The sequence below is a fragment of the Nematostella vectensis genome, chromosome 4 (assembly GCF_932526225.1).
Source record: "Nematostella vectensis chromosome 4, jaNemVect1.1, whole genome shotgun sequence".
Lineage (NCBI taxonomy): Eukaryota > Metazoa > Cnidaria > Anthozoa > Actiniaria > Edwardsiidae > Nematostella > Nematostella vectensis.
In genome coordinates, this window is record NC_064037.1 from 6789369 (window position 1) to 6809819 (window position 20451).

Below are 20451 nucleotides of genomic sequence, written 5' to 3' on the forward strand. Positions count from 1 at the left end.
GTTCTGTCTTATGCATTCAGCCGCTTTCCGTAAAACCACGCCGTTAAAACTCGGTCAATTGAGGACGCAGACGTTTGCACCGTAAACTCCACTAAACTACATTCGCTGCTGTAGAAATAATGTCCTTAGTTTATTTTTATCTGTCTATGACTATAACGTTTTGCTTATAGCAATTAAATTATTATTGATCGCCACGCGCGAAAACATCTTTTTCGATCGCGCCGTCCTTGGCCCTATTGTCTCGCACTCCAAACCCTTGGCGGGATACCGAGGGATTATCTCTCGCACTCTGGCCGGGATACTGAAATTATCTCACGCTGGGGACTCGGGCATTCTTGAAATTTGCTGATGAACGTGACGCACGGCCCATCCGAATGGCTGCTCGCCACTGAGAAAGGAGCGTCATCAACAGCTCATTCATATTCATTAGCGTTTGTAAACGGACATAAAGCGCCATCCCCCTAGCAAGCTACCATCAATCATGCGTGAAGTCCATTGAATATAAGCTCTCTGCAGTTTTTGCAGATCACTCTCTGCACCCAACTCTTCACTCACGGCGCTATTTCGCCAGTTTGATGGGATTTGTAGGGGTATTTATCGTGGTATTTGGGACGATTGCGATGTTCGCCACAGCCGCGCTAAGTTGGATAGTCTCATGGTACCCAATATGAAAAATGCGTCGAAATGATTACTACTGCACAATGCTGCTTGGACCGCCACAGCGACCCAGGAGGGGAGATTACTGGATTCGCGATCACAATTTTAGATACTAAACCATACGTGAATAGCCGCATAATGAAACACTGGGAAATCGTTGGTGACATCATCTGAATTTGGGGATATCATCGTCACATTCAAGCTCTTTATCATGCCGAAATCTTCATAATGGAGGAGCCGGCCCTTATGGTTCATCAGGGAAGCGTTCGCCTTTGTAAATCTTCACATGCTAACAGATGCCACTAACTCGTGCCAATGGAAGCAGTCTTTTATTTGGAACTATCGAAAATGTTATGTTCAAAATGCTTTTTTCCTATGGTTACGTATGCGTCTCCCTTGCAGAAAGCGTTCTTAAAATGCTATGCAGTGCGCCAAAATTAACATTAGATAACAAAGTCGGTGCTGGGAATTTCCAAATGAATGTAAAATTATTTAAAAAGAAAGTCAAAACAAGTAGTTTGGAGCTGTATGAGTCGGCAGACTACGATAATTTGGCTGGCAGAGTTGAATACCGTGACAATTATTTACCATACACTTAACTATTACCAAAAACATAATTGAAAATATATTTTCTGTTTATAAATGCTCGCTGGAGTCTCGCCTATTCAATATTAAACGTACTTGCGCTATTTGTTAATAGTATTTTTGCTGTTTGTAAATAGTATTTTTGTTGTTGTTTCGTCCATTCAACGGCTTGTACGCTACCTGTCAGTGTATATTTGGTACCCGTGTCCTTTTAGTTGGCAAAATTTCATCGCTTACAATCTTCTCGACTCTGGCACTTTACATGCTTGTCTCACCTCGAATCTCATGCCCAAGAAATGAGCAGACCTTACTCTGATGCGTCTATTACCGAATGGGTCAAGTTTGTGTGTGATAGCGTGATACTGAGTCGTTATTTGAATCAACAGTTTGTGGCCACCGCCCTTTTCGAGAACTGGTGGTCGCACCCTAAAAAGTATTAGTATAAATCAACTCATAAACTATCACGAATCCCGCAATCTGGTTGGCTTCCGTACTAATTATATTTTGAGGCATAGATAGTGAGTAGCGAAAAAGCCGGCGCTTCGAACCAAAAGCGGTTATTAAAATCGTTTTTTAGAAGTTAGTATATGTGAGTGTATTTATACTAAAACTATGAGGATACTCGTTTTCGTTTTCTACGAGTCAAATATTCTATCTAGAACACGAGAACGAGTAGCTTAATTGTTGAATAGACAGTTAAGTAACCAGTATAACATAACAGGATCCAAATGATTTATTTTAGACTTTACACGTGTAAAGTCTCCTCGATCGCCGCCTAGCGTGACGAGTCCAGAACGGCTGCAATGGGGGATTAGTGTACAATATGGTGTTTATTATGAAAAAAAAAACAGGAAAATGAAAAAAATAAATAACTGAATACAAATAGCTAATCACAAAAAGGAATAACTCTGACACTCGCTTCAGTGGTGTAGTTTATAGACTAAACACCAGTTCATATTTCTGGGCAATTTTTGAATTCAAATTGTTTTCAAATTCTGCTCCAGCAAAAATTGGAATTTCTGTCATGTAGCCAAAACCGCTAATTAACAATTACATCCGGGGTAACGACCGGCTCAGAGTTCCTAGTACCCAGCATCTTTCGTCTCTCTCTTGCTGAACTCTTTCTCGTTGCCATGGTGATAATATGTTGGCGACGTGGCCTAAATGACGCGAGTGCCGGGTCGCCTTGGGAACCCTCACCGTCTGACAGTTCTTTCTGTGAGGCCGAGGTTATTCTGACCAGCGGTAACGGAACCGCTAGTGGTGCTCCTGAAAACAGGTTAAACCTGTTAGTAGAGAAACTAACAACAATATCAACCGCTTGTTCAATCTCTATACAAAATCTCAATTCAAACGCACAATAAGGATATTACAATGATACATAGGTAAATGTACGCCGATAGCTGCAATTGGCATTGATTAGAGCTTTTTACCCCCAAAAAATATTTATTTTTTAATAAGAGTAAACGCGCACCCATTTTCGATGGCAATCATTTGAGCATGGGAGAACACGCATTTCAAGCAAAGGTTAAAAAAATGAGAATATTGGCGTTACACTGGCCTTACACTACGAGCACGATTTTGAGAAGACCACAACAAACAATCTTCACAATCTGGGATGTTGAATCATATCAACCACTCGCTTTGAGAATCGCTTTTCTGGGACAGCCGAAAGGGGCCGCTTCACCCACCCGCTTTAAATTTAAAAGGTAGAAAGAGCCCCCTCTTCTCCTATGGCTTGACAATTTCTCAGTGGCGAACAGCTACAAAATGGCCGGAATGCCCTCCTACCTTCCGGCGAATCCGTGAAGTCCTTCAGAGACTTGAGCGTCAGTTGCGACGCGGATCCCTTGAGCTGCTTGGGTGGAGTCACTACCTGCCCCCTCTGCGGGTAGTCTATGTTACTAACAATACTATAGTCACTTATACATGATATCGCATCCAAAGGTACGCCTTTCGTCCCTCCTTTCACTTTCCCGGGACTGAGGAGCATTCGTTTGTTCTTCTGTGTTCGTCCCGATAAAAGCTTCCCTCTTGCTTTTTGTTGTGGCTCTTCATCTTTTAGTAACGCTTTAGCAAAGTCGTTGGCGTATTCACTGGGCTCATTTGGAATGACTTGAATTTCTTGTACCTTCACTGGACACTTCTCCTGTTTTACCTTCACGTCTTTTTTCGTGTCCTCTCTGGCGACCTCACGTTCTGGTTTGGTCGTGTCATCGTGTTTCACCTCTTTGCCTTCTGTTGGCTTCTTTTCATCTTTCCCGGTTAAACTAAACCGTGCTGACTTCTGGGAAATCACCGAGCCTCGACGAGTGGTCGAAATGCAAGGGGACTGGGAGCGAATCGATCCGCGTCGGTCGGCTAGCGGCGACTGCGGTGCCTTGTCAGCGTGCTGTTTCTTGAGATTACGCAGTAGCACGTTGCGAGCGGATATCCCTGTCGTAACAGAAGACGATCAGATCCTTGAACGCAACAGAGTAAAGCCCTGTGCAACAAGATATTCGACATTGCAAAAACAGTATTATAAGCAAAATATAATTCTGATGTCATGTTAATGTAAAACAGTATTCAAAACCTCGCAATTCTACGCAGAATGGTCTATAATAGAACACTATTTTGTGAGCTTTTCCAAATTAACATTAGGAGTTTTGCATTCTGTGCAAAAAGCCGCTCTCTGCCTATCACAATCTTTGTTTCACAATCAACACAGCAAAAAATGCTGCCATACAAACTGGTTCTGTAAACTATCGTACTAAGTTCCAGTCGACAAATTCGTTAATATCGTTTTTATCCTCAACAACAGAGTTAAGGAAGAGTGGGCAACAAAAGTCCGCCTCTCACTACGCATGGCTGTAGAGGAGAGGGGAGTGTACATCATATCATCACTCTAGGCTCTGCAGTTCTATTAGAATATTGGATTGCATCCTATGTTGTACTTACGATCACTGCTCTTTTTATCACTTCCACCATCCAAGCCTGCATAGAGAAATGTATATAAATTAGTTAAAGAAAAGAAAATGGAAAATGATAGGCCACGTAATGCGTGGAGAGAGAAGCAACATTACCAACACTGCACTGACCTGGGCGCCTGAGGGAAAGCCAAAAAGAGGGAGGCCGTAAACGACGCGGAGGCGAACGACCGAGACGCGGAGGCGAACGACCAAGAGATAGAGTTAGCCAGAGTGGCAGTGATGGACAGGGCAAGGTGGCAAGACCCTGTAGAGGCCTAATGCGCCTTACATACGCGAAGAGGACAGGAGGAGGAGGAGGAGTTAAGCCCAGGCATTGTGCTAACTACAGCGTTTATCGCTGGGTGAATCTAGTCTTTTTGTGAGAGTTTTTTTTAGTATTGTGTAGCAAACCCAAAGTTTCCACGATTATCACATCGACGGCAAGGAGAACGATAACAAGAAAAACTTGCTATTATAGTTAAAAAAAAAGATAACTTCAAATCCTGTGTCTCGCTTAACGGACAAAGTTAGTTGAGTCTGGCCCTTTTTAAGTTTCTATTGTTTTCTGCCGTTGTTGTAAAGAGTTGTGCTTTGCATGAGGCGTGTTGAGTGGGGTATTGGGGGGTGGCATGTTAAGTTGGGGGAGGTGGCGTGTTGAGTGGGGGGTGGCATGTTGAGTTGGGGGGGGGGGGTGGCGTGTTGAGTGGGGGTGGTGGGGGGGTGTTACCTGATCTACCTGACAAGTTCTTGTTTTTTAGCTTGAATGGTTTACCCTCTTGGAGATTGCTAGACTTCGCTGCTACAGACAATCTGGAACGTCGACTTTTTGTGTCCTCTTTAAATATTGAATGCATAAAAAAAATGTTCAGTCTCATCAAATATGTGCATGACCGTGGCTTGATTTTTAATGGCAAGATAGGCAGTTCTTCCCCTACATCAGCACTAGAAGGTTGATAAAAAAAAGTAAACTTTTCTTGTTTTACTCCATACAAGTGATACTTCTGATGAGCAATACATTTCTAGTGTAATGGATGATAAGTTGAGGATCTAGTTGGGTTACTTTGTTAGTTTTAGATTAGGTTTAAACGAACAGCCTGTACCGAAAGCTAGTACTTCAAAGTCAATTCTTTCTCATCTGCTCGATATGAGACTTTTTTTATCACAATATTGCATTATCTGACATTATAAGGCTTTTTGATAAGTCAAAATTGTTACTTTGGTTTATCCGCATAATTTTTTTTCTCATCCAATTCAATCGAAGTTCGCAATTTCAAGAAATCACTTTCGTACCTTTCTCGGTTTCTAAGAATGCGTCGTCTGGTACCACAATCCCTTGCGCGCGTAGACGGCGGATGTGTTCCTGTCGCTCCATCTCCACGATGTGCTTGGAGTAGTGCCAGGAGGACACTTCGTCTTCCTCTGAGTAGAAAATGGACGCAGTCTCTAGACTGAATAGGCTAGAGCGAAAAAAAAAACGTATAAGCCACCGAAAGGTATGGAGAATTCAATTAAAGATCAATTCATATAGGTTCTCCTATTGATACCAGTGATGTCCAGGGCGCGTATACAGGGGGGTGCGCAGGGTGCGCGTGCACCCCCCCCCCCCCCTTGACGGGGTAATTTCTTATGCTTTCTTTATATGATATCTATAACTGCGCACCCCCCCCCCCCTCGGCCAATCCTGGGAACGCGCCTATGTCCATCTGTCTATCAGTCTGTGTCTGACTTTCCGTCCGTCCGTCTGTTTGCTTGTTTGTTTGTTACCTGGCTAAGTCCTCCATCCTCTTCCTCTCCCTCTCCTCTTTGTCCTTTCTTCTCCTCTCTGCGCTTAGTCGTGCCATTCTGCGCCTCTCGCTTGCTTCCCGTTTCGCTCGCACGTCAGCTCTCTGTTTCCTGAGTTGATCCTCGAGGTGCTGTAGAAGGGTCTGATTCGCAGGGTTCGCCTTGCTGCGGTACGCGACAAACTCCTTCCAGTGATTGAAAAGTACCCTGAAGACAGTCATCTGGACAGATAGGATATACTAATCGTAAGCCGAATTACCATGAAGAAAACAGAATAAAAAAGGAAGCTTCTTTGAACGGAAACGAGGAGGGAACAGGTACAAAATTACGGTTATCGTAACGAAGACGATATCGTCAACACGTCAAAATTTTAAATGATATTTAGATATTAGCGAGCAAAGTTGGCTTAATTTATGATCAGAGCCCGACTTCTCGAAGACGAACCATTAGTAAAAAATACTTTTTGATATGTTGATTTAAATAACATAAGAAACCTCTATACAAAAATTCAAACTTACAGAAGTCAACCAGACCTTATTTTGGGAAAACATGCCATTTTTTTGCTCTGTCCTGCATGAATAGTTATATTTTCCGAAACAATCAGTCAGGCGAAGTCCCTTCCAAGTGTACCTCTTCTTTACCTCACCTGCGCCTCTCTGAAGATGTACGGATGCACGTGTAGATGACGCGCCGTCAGGCGTTCCACGAGCTTCTCCGCCATCTCGATAGGAATGTCTATCTGCAGCTCGGGGGAGATGGCGGAGTTCAGGAAACACTCGTTAATGGCCTGGACCTTGCGGCGAATCAGCCCGTCATGCGCATTCGTGTGGCATAAATCCTATGATAATAAGGTAGCTTACAAGTTGGGGGATACATCAACAGGGACAATCCGGTACCGTAGAACCTCGTCCTAGCCTACCCCCCCCCTCCCCTACTCCGCAGGCAACTCATAATGAAAAGGACGAAAAGAATGGGTTACCAGTGGCGAAATTGCGGAGGAGGGAGACTAAGGAGAAGTAGAGAGGGAATGGGGAGAGGGGAGAGCTTCCGGTTTGTCACTTCTGTTTTTTTTTGCCACAGGAAACCCAATCCTTTTTTTTTTCTTTTTCTGGATACCCAATCTTTTTTTTTCTTTTTCTTGTCTTTGAGATGCCTGCGGAGGAGGCGAACCTCGCCCCACTGATGCCCTTTTTACGGTCAGGCACTAACACCGTGGACAGTAGAGAACATTTAAGGTGTTTTTCTGACCTATCACGGGCAAGATATTCAAACTAGGAACAATCTCCCCAAGTATTTACATTGTATACATTCTCGTTGTCATTTGTCAAAAGAGAATAAACGTTCTACACATATTTCTGGGTGTTCACGGTTTTACTGGTCGAGCTGTAAGTGGGCAAAAGTTTAAAGAATACATAAAAGCTTTCTTTCATTTAGACCTTGAAACCGTCCTTAATAACGAATGGTCACTTTCCTTAGAGCGGGGTTTCGCGGTTAATTGGTTGTACCTAATAAAATCGCGCATTCGCAAATTTCGTTTCATTAACCCAAATGTCATGTGAATTTGTAAAACTATGACACCACGTGGTATCACGCACAAAAAGTATGCTTTTTTTTCTTTTAACAATGAGGCATTAGGTGACATGAAGGACTCAATACATACACCAGTAGGCGGTAGTCGGAAAGGCCGCCCATGTTGTTTGAATATGTTGAGGTATTACTTGCCTTAAATTTCTGAACCTCGAGCCAGAAATCGACATCATTCTCAAACGTCTCTCCCTTGAGCGCAACGAAAGTCTTGAACTCCGAGCAGAGACTGGGGTTCAGTAGCTGATTGCGCAAGGCAACAACGTCACGTGACGACGAAACCCAACGGCTGTTTAAGATCTACGTTAAACGAATGAATTACGATAGTTATGAAGTAATGGCTTTTAGTTGAATTATAATAACAACTGGGAAATATTCGTTTATGATAGGTGATGTGGCCAGTACCGCGCGGTTAAACCAGCCTTTTTGATTTGAAATGGCGGCTTTTTACCGGCAAACTGTCACAATTTGGCAAATGCTAAGAAAATTAGCGCATAGCTAAGGCTATCATTCTCTTTGAATCCCTCAGCCAAAACAGCGACTGAAGCCTGCCTTTCGTACCTTCACTCGAACGATTCAACACTACGATTGTGTACTTTGTTTTTGCCAGAACAAGCGCATGCGCATACGTAATTCAGCACTGGCGGTGATGTAAGCAGTACAATGGCGATAATGATCATGACAATTATGATAATGATGATGATGACGATTGCATTGATAATAATGATGATGATAATTGCGACGATATCCCGCCCTGTATAGCAAAAGCCAGTATACCCAACCTTGCAGGCACACGTACCTTCCAGGCGGCCTCACTCCTTTGCAGTCTCCTCTTAAGAAGGATATCCTCTACAACTTCCGGCGCAGACACCTTGGGCTTCTGTCGGTCCAGGAATTCCGCAGTTTGCTTGAACAGCAGTAACCAGCGCCTCTCTATGCGTGCACGCACGAACTTCTGCGCTTCTGTGATCACCGGCGATGTTGGCCTCTCCTTAATGACACGCCCGCCATTCACATTCATGATCTAAGCAAGAGATGGCCAAGTTGATTCTAGTGGTATTTTAAATAACGTTTATGATCTCATAAACGCCCTCCTGAAAAAATGCCCCATATGACTAATGTCCCGCCCTTAACTAGCGTAGGAAAGTAAAATGTAAGTAATTTACATCAGCATTTGTTAGCCTTTTTAATTTGTGATGAGATTTGGTAAATCAAGCATAAATCCTCGTTTCCGATATTTCGAGATTGCATCACATAATTCATCTTCCAAGATTGAATAAAAAGAATGACAAATGCTTGGCTGACTAGAGCTCTTTAAACACGAGGAAGCAACTCGATCATGTTTGTTTGCGTCTTGTCTTGGTTGTTGTACCGGTCAGCATGGTACGCTATTTCGTTGTCTGAGCCTTAAACACACATCATCTTATATCTGCGGGTTTGGGGGTTGTTATCTACCAAAATTCATCACGAATTTATTTTCTCACATCTTCTTAATACTTATCATTTCTTGCACTGAGCAGGACTTACAAGGTGCTGTCCCTCGCGTGAAGCTGGGCTATCGTTTCCAAAGAAGTACTTCTTGGATAGCCAACTATTTCGGACTTCAACAGCTTTTTTGTCGCGCTTGTCCTCCATGAACTTGGGAATTCTCCTGAATGTCTCCATGTCCGTCCACGCCATCAGGTCCTTGATTCCTACAGAGAGAAGGAAAGAGTTGACCTTCAAGTCGTCCTTCAGAACCCCCTGCAAACACACGCGGGTAAACTCGCACAGGGTCACTCGCACAGAGCATTATTTGAGGCTGCGTGGTGTTGTTAAGGTTGACTCATCAGGAATTTAGTATAGACGGCAGAAAATAAAATTGAGAATTCAATAACGCAGCATGATGATGCATTTCAGCCGTTTTTCGAAACAAAACGACGTATATTCTCTTTTTTTATGGTCTATAAAATTCAAAGAAGATGGAAGATTTAACCCATGAAACTGCGTCCACTGTTGGTTTATTCCCATCTATTTTTGAAAATAAAGGTAAATATGTTTGTTGATACCAGTTTGGAATTGAGCTCCAAGTGTGAACTCAAATTGTCCTTGTCTTTTGTCCATGCTTCTTTTGATGGCTTACCCTTGGTGTGTTTCTTGTTAAGGAACTCTTTGAAGTATTCAATCTCCTTCCTGCTTCTAATGAGAACGTCAAAAGAGAAACCATCCTTGGGGACGGGCATTGGACTATTGGCTTCTTCGATTGTAATTTTATCTTTATCTACATCTTCGTCTACGAATCCGGCCTGTTGAATGACAAGACTTGTTATAAACAATTACAGAGGATATTTCAGAACAAGAAGATATTTTTATGGATCTGCAGTTATGTTTTGGAACGTCACTGACACGCATGCGTACAATGCGTACAAAAATGAAACGTCATCCCACATGGATGTAGTCTAACGTTGTTTAGGTACAACTCTAACTCTGCGTGGGGTCCACTCCTGTGCTTATAATGCTGTCCTCTTTTTATATCCCTGAGGGAAACTAGAACCGGGGAATTTAAGCAGAGGAAGGAAATTTAGAACAGTGAAGGGAATTTCGTTAGTAAGCTTACCACAGAAAACAATAGAACCCGAGGTGATCATGGTTTTACCTGCTGTATGACAAGGACAACTGGGTTCTGTAATTACCTGTTGTGCTTGTACAATGCTTTGCCGTCTACGAGGTAGCATTTTTAGCTCCAGATGACATAGCTTCTGTTCTTTTGTAATCTAAAGGGAAAAAGATAAATGTAAAGAATACCGAATGATCTCTTAATGAGTATCACGAGTTTAAAGCACGGTTGTAAAAGGTGACGCTCATATATCAGTATGGCTATATTCATCATTATTTTCCCTCTGAAGCCTGAACAGGTAGGTGACGTCACAACCTTACATTTGTCGATTTCAATTAAACAATGGCTATAAAAAGTGCATAAAACAAAATTTAAAAATAATTGATATTTTTTTTAATATAATGGGCGGATCAAGGTTTACTAGAATGGGGGCAAAACACAGATGACGGAAGACATTTTTTTTTTAACTTAGCTGCCGTACGTTTTTTTTTCAAAGCTTTTATCTGAAGGGGAGAGCGGGAAACCCGAACACTACAGCGGCGTTACCAGGATTTTTATTTAAAGGGGCCCATACTACTTTAAATATTGTCCCACAATTTCCTTTATTTTTTGTTGCTAGAAGGGGGGGCCTGATCCCGATTGGTGGGAGGGGGCACATATGGCGGAAAATAGATTAGTGGTTTTTAATTGCTATGCGTTTCTTCTAAACCTTATGTCCAAAGGGGGAACCAGGAACCTCTGTGGTTCCCAGAACCCCTCTGGTTCCACCACTAGGTGGACTGGGTGTATTTATATGAGGTTAGGGTGTACGAGTCTTACTACCATTGCACTGGGTGTATTTATATGAGGTTAGGGTGTACGAGTCTTACTACCATTGCACTGGGTGTATTTATATGAGGTTAGGGTGTACGAGTCTTACTACCATTGCACTGGGTGTATTTATATGAGGTTAGGGTGTACGAGTCTTACTACCATTGCACTGGGTGTTTTTATATGAGGTTAGGGTGTACGAGTCTTACTACCATTGCACTGGGTGTATTTATATGAGGTTAGGGTGTACGAGTCTTACTACCATTGCACTGGGTGTATTTATATGAGGTTAGGGTGTACGAGTCTTACTACCATTGCACTGGGTGTATTTATATGAGGTTAGGGTGTACGAGTCTTACTACCATTGCACTGGGTGTATTTATATGAGGTTAGGGTGTACGAGTCTTACTACCATTGCACTGGGTGTATTTATATGAGGTTAGGGTGTACGAGTCTTACTACCATTGCACTGGGTGTATTTATATGAGGTTAGGGTGTACGAGTCTTACCACCACGTAGTCCTTCTCCTCGTCTTTCTGTAGCATCTGCCAGGGCTCAAGAAGACAGTGAAGGGCGTGGTCCTCTACGGCGTCAAAGAGTTCCTCATACGCCGGTTCCAATTGCTTAGCAACCTGATCTTGTATCTCGTTACTAAGGCCAATGGATTGACAACCACCACCGACGATAAAGCGGGCATACATCGACTGAAATTAAGACGATTGGATATATATTTCCACATACATCTACAAGGAATTCGAGGGTCATCGGATGGGTTCACCTACCCTGGCTTTCTTGGCTAACACGGACGGGTTGAGTGAGTCGGCAAAGAAGTATGCATTGTAATCTTGAAGTGACTTCCAGAACTCAAGACAATCAACCCACAACTGGAGACAAGTGGGGAAACATGTGTTGGTTAGTTAGAGGCAATTACTGGCGCCAATAGTCAAGTGTGTACTCTTTCTATTTTACTTGTTTTGTGGTTGTGGTAACAAACTCTGTATTCTATCCTGAGAGTTTGCACGTATGGTCTATATTTGACTATCTCTTCTCTTTGTCAACAGACAAAATTCCAGGTTACCAGGAGATTTAATAAAACGTTTGCCGCGGCTTTTAGGTCAGATCCTATTGAGAATGTTTACCCAGGACAAGCTAAACTTCCTGGTAAAAATGTCTTGCAAAGAAGCTGTTTGTTAACAAAGGGTGACCTGTCAAAGCCTCGCTTTCGCGCTCAAATTCCACAGGTCCCCCATTCACTTCCACCGCGTTAGTCTCTCACCTTGTTACCCAGTCTCCTGAGGAAAGCCTCAAAGTAACCCCCGGTCTGCTTCTCTAAAATCAGCCCTTCAATCAGTGCATCCATGCTATTGCCCCCTGATGCTTCGCGTTGCTTCGCGCATCTGATTGGCTGAGGATTGTCAGCTGAAACGGCTGTGCGATGCAGAAGCCTGGATATCGAAATCCTGAATTAGTTCTTCATCAGAACAAGTAGTCCTTGTACTGCGATGCGCGCTACCGTGGCCACCTTGACAGTTTTTGACACTTTAGTAAAGTAAGCTAAAAATAATGCGAGAAATGTTAAGGTGATTGATACCACTATCCAACCAGCGTGGCAAATACTTCAATGGTCATCAGACGTCATCGTCAAGACGTCAAGTCATCGTGTCAATCAAAACTGATTTCCGCATGCTGATTGGCTAACCTTCTTATAACTTTGCCTTGGGTTGTCAAGGTAGCGCGCGTCGAACTATATGCGGCCGGCAATCACAATTCACGATACAAACTACGGAAACACTTCATTGGTTATTTCATAGTCGAAATGACTTTATATGATACTATATATAATAGACCTTATATAAGCTATATATATGATATTGTAGCCAAAAAAAGTTGTCTTTTGGTTGTGTGTGTGTGTGTGGGGGGGGGGGGGGGGATGGAGGGCAGAAATGCACAGTTGTTGTCTCGTAAAACGACAAAAAAGACGCTGGACGATTTGTTGACACAATCCATTGCAGAACATTTTTGTTGTGAGTCGTCCCGTGGAACACGTTTCCATTTGTTTCCTGCTTTGGTAGTTCTAAGCTAGCAAGGGTGAAAGAAGCTGCTTTTGGATTATAAAGGCGAAGCATTTGAACGTCTTTAAGGTGATTTGCGGATAGGTTGTCTCACCAGCGCCAATACTTTTATCAAAATATGAGTATAGAAAAACCCTCTAAACTATAGAAAAACCCTCAGTCACATCTTAAAGGTGCAATCAGAGGAACATTTAAAAAGCATAAAAAAACTTAAGATAAATTCAGATTCAAAATTACATTGCTTAAACAGCAATATATGAATCGTAACGATTGAAATAGATACCGCGCAATAAAAACAACTTACAACTCCTCAGAATGTGTGCTCTTCATTATCGTTACGAGCTCCTTCTTCTTTTATACAGCCCTCCAGCAGTCACTTGTCGAACCATAAAGGTTAGCGATTTATTTAGCACCATTCATAAAAATAGGATGTAAAACGTTGAGATCGTACGTTTCCCTGTGATGGCGAGTGCCCACCGTTCAAGCGGTTTATTATTCAAAAATAATGGCAAAACAATTAGTCATTCTTGTGTAAATACAGCTGAGCCGATTCTCAGTTGAAAACCAGCGCTTATCAAACACTGCTCGTTTTGACACTGACTTAACAGAGACGAGAGCAAAACTATTTGACTGACTGAATGATGTTCGCTATTTATATTAGTTAATGGACATATGATGTCTTTTTTTATCAAGCGAATGTCCCCTTTTTGCAACACTTCGGTAGCGGCAGCGAAAATCACAAGTACGATTCCAAAATATTTATACCTCAACCCTTATATTATTATTCTTTTCTTTTAATATTCATATTTGTTTTACCCTCGATAAGTCAGATCATTACTTAGCTCTAACTTTAATATGGTCCCCTTTAACCCTCGATAACCTCATTTACAAATTCAATATGTCTCACCTGAGCATTTTTTGCACCTTCCCGTGGGGGGTGGGGACGGGGTTGATATAGAGCCTGACCGATGAATGGTACTCAGGTATGACTTCTGAGGGAAATGATGCAGGCTTTACTTCGTTATACCCGTAGCCCTTGCGTACGGAGACCAGGATATTCTACGACAACAGAGATTCACATCAGATGTAATGTAAAATCTCATATTGAGATAATTTAAAATCTCATATTGAGATAATGTAAAATTAGTATTAAGATTTATCAGCCGGTTTCCTTACGAGACCTTAGGTTTCGGTCTTGGAGTATAGTATTCAAAAACATCGGTGCTATTATATATATTACATTCTCAAAAATCACAGTTACTTTGCACTTTTACTGCGTCACTGAGTCGTAAATTGTAGTAAACGAGCTACGGCCATATAGTGCACGCTTTAGTGTATACCTCGAGAAGGGAAGGGAAAGGTCAAACCCATGACTGGGGGAGGGAGGGGTCATAACTGTAGCTGGGGGAGGGAAGGGTCATACCCCTGGTATGGGGAGGAAGGGGTCATGTTCTATGCTGCGGGAGGGAGAGGTCATATCTGAAGCTGGGGCAGACAGGCGTTATGCCAGTAGCTGAGACAGAGAGGTCTCATACCTGTAGCTGTGTAGTGCTTGCATTAGTATGCATCGGCGTACTCGCTGGGATCAGCCTCGGGTGGGCGGATTTGGAGCGTATCCTTTTCTTGGCTGTCACAGGTCTTGCCTTTTCTCCCATCGGCACACGCGAGCTCTGGGGACGCATCCACTGCTTGGCGCACCTGATTGAGTCCTGCGAACCCTGGGCTGAAACCTGCGAGCACGTGACCGAATTCTGTGCACATGTGATTCGAGACAGGCCACACGATTCCGGTTCTTGCGGGAGGTTACTCAGCTCGTTAACTCTTCGGAAGCACGACTTCGGCCGTTCGGCCATAAGTCGGTTGTACTCGAGGTCAAAGCCGCGCACTCGCCGTCTTTGTTGATGCATGGTAAACCGTGGGCACCTGAATAGTATCCATGGAAACAAAAGCATAAATGAGAATGGCTGTCGTTTGCCTAAATGGTCTAGAATAAACTGGGGCTGGAAAAGCGACGGTTTTAAACTTAGACAAAATTATTTGATATGAATGTTTGTGTTAACTCGGTCTCTTTCACGAAGGCAGATGCCAGGTGAATCCTAAGCCTGATTATCACTTAAAGGGGATCACGGATTTGTTATTTTAAACAGTAATTGAAGTGTAGTGCTGATGACGTAATCGGTAGTCACATGACATGGGCTATGATGGCTGTGGCTCTACGCGCTTAATACGTGCCATAGGTTATGTGACTTACCAGTAGGCTGTGATTGGCTCTAGTACGCAGTGCTGCGCGTCCATTAGCCTGGTAAAAGTTACTTTAGATGGATTATCAATCTCCAGTCGCCTCTTGGTCGCAGTCGTTAACTCGTACAGAGCACCGCTGTTCCAGTACCGCTCGCGGACCACGCCCGCCAACCTACATTAGCGCAATAACAAGATGCTAATTTGGGAAGAGTAACGCAATCCCATAACTCACAAGATGCTAACTTGGAAAGGGTGACGCAATCCCATAACTCACAAGATGCTTACTCGGAAAGGGTAACGTAATCTCATATCTTACAAGATGCTAACTTGGAAATACTCAACTCAACCAGCTATCTTGCATTCATTAGCATTAAGACGCAGTAAACATGCCGTGTTGATTGTTTTCCGGGTTTAAAAGAGCCCGCATATGGTAAAATCTCATAGTCGGTCCCTAATCTACTGTCACAAACAAACGAGTTTCTAATAAAACGTCTACTTTTACTCTGATATTACAGACAGAGCTTGCACCTTTCGCCTTTCGAAATTTCGCGCCTGCAAAGCTTTCAATCTTCAATCATTTGATTGTTTGGCTTGATTGACTACGTTATCCTCAAACAAGACAAAGGATTTTGGATTCTGGGAGGTCGCGAAACAACGAACTCGATTTAAAAATGCTTTTAAACAACTAAATATTTTAGATCTTTCGTGCGATTTTATTTTAGTGCCAGATTTAAAATATTAACATAAACGCACTCACCACTGCTTATCCTGCTCTTCGTACAAGTGTTTGGCACACTCCACATCAACCCAAAGTCTGAGATGCTTTTCGCCATTTGTGCCAATCAAGAACTCCTTGAATTCATCCATGCCATCTTTGGTGGACAAGTCATAAGGGCGATCGTCCTCATCGTCTTCATCCTCATCGTAATCGGATTCCTGATCGAGATCGAAACCTATGGAAGTCGCAGCGATACTGCTGTGTCTGCGTGAGCTAAGAATTCCGCGGATTCCTTGCAGAGTGAACACGCTGTTCGATTCTGTGTCCTCTCCGCCCCCTGTGTCAGCGCTGGCAGGGCGAGTAGGGGAGTGTGGGCCCACCCTGTCATCTTGAGCATCACCCCCAATACTACCATCACCATCATCGCCACTATTTCTAGCACCGTCTGTAACATCATCATTATTATTTCCATTAGCACCAACAACACCATCTCTATCAATATTATCATTATTATCATTTCCATCACTATCATTGGCGCTAACAACATCATCTTCATCGCCACTATTATTTCCATCACTACAATTAGTATCATCAGTGTCGTCGTCGTTCCCATCCGGACTCCCATCTTTGTCTATATCTTCTTTGTTTTCTGCTCCAGTGTGAGATTCTGGTTCCTCAGTTCCTTTCTCGCGTTCGACATAGCTTATTTCAAAATTATCATCAAAACTAATCCTAGATGCACTGTGATCAGGTAGTTCTCTCTGATTGGCATAACTATCATCCGAAGCAGACTTTGAGTTGTCAGGACTTGCATCAGCAACACAAGACTCGCACAAATCCTCTGAATTTTGCTCATCAACATCTATCAAACTGCGTCCACATTTTCTACATGTATCACCAGAATCATCTGGATTGCCAACGGCCAGTTCTGTTGTTGTCCTATTGGTCTCAGCCTCCGCGTCAAACACAGAGTCACATCCCTGTGCGCTAAAGGAGTTTCCGGTAATGGAAGGTGACCTGCTCGAGTAATTATCGCTATCTTCAGCTTCCTCAGGGATCGTCTCGACAGTGAGCCCAGATTTGGGTCTAAGAAACTGTCCTTCGATGAATCTAGGTCCATCTGTAGTCACCCTACGAGGTGGAACAGCGCCTGGTGAAGGCTGCGCTATGTTCACACTATCACTATTCTCAGTAGCAGTTCCTTCCTCACCTGCACATGTCTCCTGTTTGGACTCAGTGTTCACTTGTGTTCTATGCGGATTACTATTGGAATCTTGTGATTCTTTATCCTCGTATTTAGTAACTTTATTTTGACTTAGCGAGTCGTTATTATTTTCGATTTCACTTTTTTCCTGTACAGACTGATGGACACTTTCATCAATTTCGCTGTTCATGTCAATGTCAATCTCGTCCCTCAGAGTGGTATCCATCGATCCAATCTGCGAACCAGCATTAGACTCTGCCGACACATCACTTAGATAGCTCATCCTAGATTGAGGTCTGCCTTCGTCCTTAAGTCCGAGATCATTGTTATCAAATTCACTTGACTCAGAACAACTTTCCGATTCGGGTTCCCTTATCTCAGGAGCGGACATAAGACTTGCATCAGCATAGTTGTACAAACTTGCTCTACTGTCAGCTTGGCGAAACGAGTCTTGCCATGCTCCGAATGTCTCCTCGATGGAGCGGATGTGGGGTGAGTCAGCATTACGGCTGCCAGCGGAATACTCCCTTTCTGGGCTTCCCAAATTAAAGCTTACAACACTGCGTTGGCGGCTGAGCTGTGAACCACTCCTGATGTCATTGAATTCCTCCTCTCCAGTGAAATCACCTAACAGTGAGGCCTTCAAAAACAAACAAAAGATATGATACAAAACAGTAAGATACAGCAGGTATAACATTTAACTTGCAGTATATGGCCGAGTATGGACGAATAAAAAACTAATGGACTTATAAAGAACTTGCATATCCACCTAGATATTATACCATATTTGTGACCACTGCTGTCTTGGGCAGATCATGGGTCAACACAGGGAGATAACTTTGGTTTAATGTTGTATTTAGTTAGTGCATAGGTAGCCCAAAACCTGTTACTGTTATAAAAAAAATGAATTTTACGTGAGGGTTGTTTACATATTCAGAAGAATGTTTTCTCTATGATATTTCATGCTAATCTCAGAGGTCATCAATTTTCTTTCATTTGAGCAGACACTTTATATCAACTAGGGTAGTTCTTCCAAACTCTGGAGCATGCTTAGGGCATAAGGTCATGGATGTGTGTCCAGGATTAAGCCCAGAAACCTAAATCTTTTGTTACTGAGGCCCAATTCAAATGTTGCGCTCCTGCCACGTCGAATCTTTAATTGTTTAAATTGGGCACATGAAGAGTTGGACATCTGAAGACAGAATAAAGTTTGGTACAGAGATGAGGATGTCCACACCTTTTGTATGGCAAAACATGACACCAATTCATTAAGTCAACTTATAGACAATTAGATTTGCAAAGCAGTAGTGTGATGTATTAATCAGGTCTTACCTGCACAGTAGAAAGGATAAGAGAGAGCTTGTACTCAGCATACAGCTCACTTTTCAGGAATAACGGGATACGGTTCTCTAGAACAAATTTAAAACTTGCTGCTTTGTCCAAGACTGAGACATAGTAACCAATCCGAGTCTCATTATTAGTGACATTGTAGATGGTCCCTTTGAAGTGAGTTAAGTTTCTGAGTTGAGAGGCTGCCTGTGCATCCCCCTCTCCAACATCATCTGCTAGTTTTTGTACAAACTCCTCAAACAAACCAATTTCTTTGTTGAAGAAGAGGCGCTCTGCAAAGCACTAAAAGATAAATAGACACTGAATGTTACTGCCATTTTTTAAATATTATATGAACTCTCATCAATAATGTCCAACTGCTACTGCTTTATGGCTTCGATCATTCAAACTAACAGCACCTTATTGAAAGGTGGCATGATTAGAAACCATTTAAGTGCTAGCCAATGAAAATGCTCAAAGGGTTTCGAATTATGGAAGCCAGGTGATTTAGCAGGTTGGAAATCAACAGCGAGAGTTTGCAGTATATTCAAAACTGAAGTTAGAGGATACTGTATGCTAAAAGGATACTGTATGAATATCTCCATATTATATCATAACCACTATGTTTATTATGTGAATATCTCATGTCAGTAATTATTTTAGTCATACAGGTGGTGAAGGCAAGTTTCACAAATTCTTCAGATTTTATTTTACTGCAACAGTATAAACATTTACTGCAGGCCCTCCAAAAAAGAAACATGCAAAAAGACTATCTACAACAAGATTAGGTGATCCCACCCTCCCCCCACCCCCTCCTCCACACCCAAACAAAACTATTCAGCTAAGGTTTTACTCGTATTACTTACTGGCAAAGCGAGGAAGGTATTGAAATAGTCCACAAATGTCTCGTCTTCAAAGAATGACTCCTGTCAACAACACGAAATTGTCAAGAGTTATAATCACAGCAACGAATAGGAGATAAGTATATATATATATATTGCTGATAATAAATCCAACAAATGACCTATGATCTATAACTGTAAAATAAACTATAATCTGTAAGTAATAGAGTAATGGTATATTCAATTGATAATAGTAATAATGAAAACATTGAGAGACTTTGTGAGAACGTAAACAAATCTGTACGTCTCCAACTTTGGTAAAATTTCCACTCGATAAAATAACATCTTACCAAATTCTCAGCTGACAGCTCTTCTGGATCGAGAACTTCGGGTTCAAGCATTTTTGTATCTCATGTGACATCCAGTATTTTTCCCATCCTCACACAAAATAGGAATTGACTTCGGCGAGAAAGTCAAACATTCGATTCAACGAGAATCAATTCGAAGAGAATATTCCCCTGTTCGGACCTTATTAGCAAGGTAGCTCATATAAATATTATAGTTTCCGAGTCTCCATTGCCGAAATATAAAGCAGATGAGTTATCTGATTTGCCCAATGGTCCCAAAACCCGGTAAATTTTGCTTGACTTTTCTTTCGGGCTTCATGGACTTTCACCGCGCATCAGGAAGCCATATTTGCTCTGGATAACAGACTTTCAACCAATCAGATGACAGGATAGAAATAGGAGCTTCCTTGGTCGCCATAACAACGACTAATGGCATAACAAACCCCGCTTTGTCCAAACTATTTGTTGAAATTATCAAAAGTAAAAAATAACACACTTTTTGTTATGTGAAGTTTTTTTGTATAATTCCAATAAAATTTGACACTTTTTATACCAAAGGGGTACTGTCTATAAGAGATCTGTTTACTGTGTTGACTTGAGAGATCTCTATTATCGGGCAAGCTTTGGAATAAGAAGTAAAAAGAGATAAAAATAAAAAGATTTTACAATTGTATAGAAATTTAATAGAAAAAAAAGACCCAGAGAGAGAAAAATATTTATTACACGCACAGGT

At 42.2% G+C, this 20451-nt stretch overlaps 1 protein-coding gene across 2 annotated transcripts; it reads right to left on the minus strand.

The window, feature by feature from the left end:
* Nucleotides 1-1957: 1957 nt before the first annotated feature.
* LOC5519668 lies at nucleotides 1958-20087 on the minus strand. 2 transcript variants are annotated; one of them, XM_032364480.2, is made up of 22 exons: nucleotides 19722-20087; nucleotides 19396-19455; nucleotides 18533-18832; nucleotides 16036-17840; nucleotides 15289-15450; nucleotides 14573-14960; nucleotides 13945-14096; nucleotides 12242-12410; nucleotides 11748-11849; nucleotides 11475-11669; nucleotides 10232-10312; nucleotides 9682-9844; nucleotides 9087-9253; nucleotides 8359-8583; nucleotides 7698-7859; nucleotides 6622-6813; nucleotides 5958-6196; nucleotides 5484-5650; nucleotides 4930-5028; nucleotides 4183-4218; nucleotides 3034-3678; nucleotides 1958-2511 (listed from the first exon to the last, which is right to left on the minus strand). In XM_032364480.2, the coding sequence occupies exons 1-22, from the start codon at nucleotides 19770-19772 to the stop codon at nucleotides 2282-2284; spliced, it is 5790 nt and encodes a 1929-aa protein (XP_032220371.2). In that variant the 5' UTR covers nucleotides 19773-20087; the 3' UTR covers nucleotides 1958-2281. The 2 variants fall into 2 exon arrangements, with proteins under 2 accessions (XP_032220371.2, XP_032220370.2); XM_032364479.2 differs by having other exon boundaries at nucleotides 4921-5028.
* Nucleotides 20088-20451: the final 364 nt, after the last annotated feature.

What these genes read in the sequence shown, in the direction of transcription:
- LOC5519668 (XM_032364479.2), bottom strand. Translation starts at nt 19,772, where the DNA reads ATGCTTGAACCCGAAGTTCTCGATCCAGAAGAGCTGTCAGCTGAGAAT. An exon ending in GGAGTGAGGCCGCCTGGAAG is followed by an intron (nt 7,860 to 8,358) that starts GTACGTGTGCCT and finishes CGTTTAACGTAG; the next exon opens with ATCTTAAACAGCCGTTGGGT. An exon ending in ACATCTTCAGAGAGGCGCAG is followed by an intron (nt 6,197 to 6,621) that starts GTGAGGTAAAGA and finishes CTATCTGTCCAG; the next exon opens with ATGACTGTCTTCAGGGTACT.